Source organism: Teleopsis dalmanni, chromosome 2 (assembly GCF_002237135.1).
Source record: "Teleopsis dalmanni isolate 2A chromosome 2, ASM223713v2, whole genome shotgun sequence".
Taxonomy (NCBI): domain Eukaryota; kingdom Metazoa; phylum Arthropoda; class Insecta; order Diptera; family Diopsidae; genus Teleopsis; species Teleopsis dalmanni.
In genome coordinates this window covers 88,073,367-88,076,719 of record NC_051847.1, presented here as the reverse complement: position 1 = coordinate 88,076,719, position 3,353 = coordinate 88,073,367, and the positions used below count along the sequence as shown (strand labels likewise).

The 3,353-nt window shown below is 29.7% G+C and overlaps 1 protein-coding gene across 1 annotated transcript in view; it reads left to right on the top strand.

The window, feature by feature from the left end:
- Positions 1-1,315, top strand: part of LOC119675007 — a 112,169-nt gene extending 110,854 nt beyond the window's left edge. Inside the window, exons 2-3 of the mRNA XM_038086168.1 lie at positions 615-837; positions 1,219-1,315. Coding sequence (XP_037942096.1) covers positions 615-837; positions 1,219-1,315 — 320 coding nt within the window. The remainder of the gene's footprint in view (positions 1-614; positions 838-1,218) is intronic.
- The last annotated feature ends 2,038 nt before the right edge of the window (positions 1,316-3,353 follow it).

The following is a 3,353-nucleotide window of genomic DNA, read 5'->3' as shown; positions in this document are numbered from 1 at the left end:
TTTATTTATATACTAGTATATATATATACTAGACTATTTATTTATGTTGTGACCAATTATTTCTAATTGGTTTCTTGTCTTGCATTTTAATTTATTTAATTTATTTCATATTATATTCTTTTATTTTAATTAATTTTTTTTAAATTAATTTTATTTTAGTTAATTTTTTTAAATTTGATTTAATTTAATTTTAATTTAATTTATTTTATTTTTTATAACTTCAATTAGTTTTATCTCTGCTGTGTTCTTGATGGGTTCAATGCATTATTCACTTCGATTATTTCTGATCTTTCTAATTGCACAGATAGAAATCCTTTTCGAAATGAATTTCAAAAATATTTATTTTAACTGAGCATTAAAAATTAGTTTTTAATTAGTCTACCAGATTATTTTTATACAAATTCAATCAATTGATATGTCGTTATGTTGTCATTTAATTTCAATGTTTTTTTTTGCATTTCCATATATGTAGGTAAATACATTTAACTGATTTATTATGCTTTTAAATTACTTTTCAACAAATCCCTTTGTATGCTTATTTCCATTTAATCAGCTTTCAGTTCATTGAAATTGATTTATAATTTGATTTTTTCTCTGTTTGCTTCTATTTGCAGGTGTCGGGGTTGTGCTAGTGACGGTCAGTGGTGCCGCTTGGCGTATGACTGCACCTGGCGGACCACCTTGTTTGGGCTTGGGTTCAAGCGTCGATATAGGTCGGTGCGGACGTAGACCGTGCAGCCGTGGCGGTGGTGCACCTCATGGACTTTTGTATCCAGAGTTTCAACATCGACCACCGCCGCCATCGTACCAGGCTAGCATGCAGGAATATCGATTGAGGTAAGTTAGCATTTCCACCTGCACGCCACTATTGTATTTTTAACAGGGTCAGTGCATTACTTCTCGAAACAAAAACAATGACTAAAAAAAACATTAGGTGCAATTTTTAATTTAAAACACAAAGAAACTGTCAATTAAGTTTGGTGTGACCACAAATTGTGGTTTGCGTGTTTTATGGATTCGTGCTATATATCCTTTCTTGCCATGTCCTGCTGCATACATGCATTACAAGCTGGACAACAATGGAAGTACTTTGCGCAATTTTAAATGGAATTTAAATATTTCCGCTTGCATGTTTAAGGATCATTTATTTAATTCGCATAAATACATTTACACACAACGAATGTTTAAATATTGCTTAATACTACTTTATTATTACAGGCTTTTACTATTGGACAGGGATCGGCAACATGGTGTAGTTCGTGGCAGTTCTCCACCCCCAACTTATCGTTCACATGCCGGAAGTTTATTGAGGTGAGCTATGCAATTATTAAAAAAATTTTAACATAAGATGCAAAGTATTAGGCTTGGTTTTAAGGATGTATTAAATTTCCAACATGTGAAAGGTTATTCGGAAATATTAATAACAATCATAGAAAGGATTTTTAAAATACTACCAACACCAGTATATTCAAAACTTTTAATAAATTTCATGAATTACTATATTTTTCTAATTTGTCGACAATTATTAAATCGTTCAGAATTCATCTGCTGAAAATATATTTTTAATTGGAACATATCATCGTCATTATTCCCATTTTCTTTGTGAGCTCTGAATATTTATTTGATTTCAAATTTTTACTAATTAATGTTTACATATCCATTTTAATTTATTAGTCTAATGTGTATTAAAATAAATAAAATAATTACTGATGATTTTATAATTGCAAATTTTAAAATAAATATTAACAAAAATATTAAATTTTATTAAATTTAATATTAAATTATTAATAATAAAATAAAAATAAGTAGCAATTTGAAAGGATACTATGATAATAGTAACAATAACCTCTATAAACTATATTTAGGACTGACAAGATACTGTAGATCAGTTTATGATTGAATGCCTTTTATTAAATATATTTTACTCGATTTTTATTACCAACGTCTCTGTTGAATTGTTACCAAGATTTAAGACAGGAAAGATATACATAAAATGGATACTATTTATAAAATAAAAGAATAGTAACCTTTGGTTTTGCCTACGTTCTTGTTAAGTACTTATTTTTGCCTTCACTGATATTTTAGTAAACTTACAAGCCCATTTTGTATTAAATTATACCGGCGATCCCAAGGGATCCACTTAGGCCTCCATTTTGCATTTTCTACTCATAATACTATTTTTAAACTATTCATATTATTTATATCTATTCATATTATATCCATTTATTAATTAGGGAAATTTCTACCTTGGAACTTAGGTGATGTCTTGTCCTAATTCCAGTTTTTTTTACGGATCCTTAAGTTCTAAATACACCTAAGAACATTCAATGGCTTTGTTTTGTTCTATATGTCATTTGGAACGACTACTCTATCTTAAAGATGGCCACATCTGTTATTTAGTTTTAAGCATTCACAGAGAATGTGTTAAGATATTCAAATAGATATTCTAAAATAAATATTTAAATTATGCCGAACTTAATAACAGAAAGTCGAAGTTATTTGTGCCGCCATTGGATGCAAAAGATGCGTTTTGCCAAACTTTATGGAGTTCGGTGAAAACTTAGGCCTGCAGAACTACATAATAAGTGCCACATAGCATATGGAGAGAGAGTGCACCATTGTTTCTGTTATATTGCAGTGGTTGCATAGAACCCATACCAGACATTTTTCTATGGAGTACGAAATTCGCTTAAAATCTTTGACTGATGAAGTTCCAAATTAATCAACATCCAAGACTTATTTAGAATATAATTGCTTATGAACTAAATTTAAATTATAATTATAACTGGTGATCTGGCACCCTAAATAACACTCCATCGGGTGATGAATCTTGGTTCTACACATATGATCTAGAAATAAATTAAACCGTTTATTGTATGATTCCCAAAAGGAGTTAATTCATCCGTTAAAGTCAGGCAACAATAAGCAATAAAATAAAATAATAACAATTTATTTCACTAGAGCAAAAGTTGAATCTATTATTTCACCAAAGATTGGACGTTAACTATCAAATGTCGTACTAAAACCTGCTTCCCACAAGTCTTCAAAATTTTCTTCGGGAACAATGAAAAAAGACACTGCGTCAGTGTTTTACACATCACGTCAACGTACAAGTCAAAGTATTGAAAAGACGAATAACTTCATTATGCTCTCAGGGATTTTAAAAACTTGTTGAACGTCTTAATTTTTGGAATTGGCTCCAAAAATTGGCTTCTGATTGTTGGCAAAAATTGAGACAATTCGGAAAAATGAGTTGATAATGAGTGCAGTTAACTTCTTAGTTATAAACACCTAAACGTATAAACACCTATTATGGATATGTTTTTATGAAGATTCACTTCATAAAAACCGGC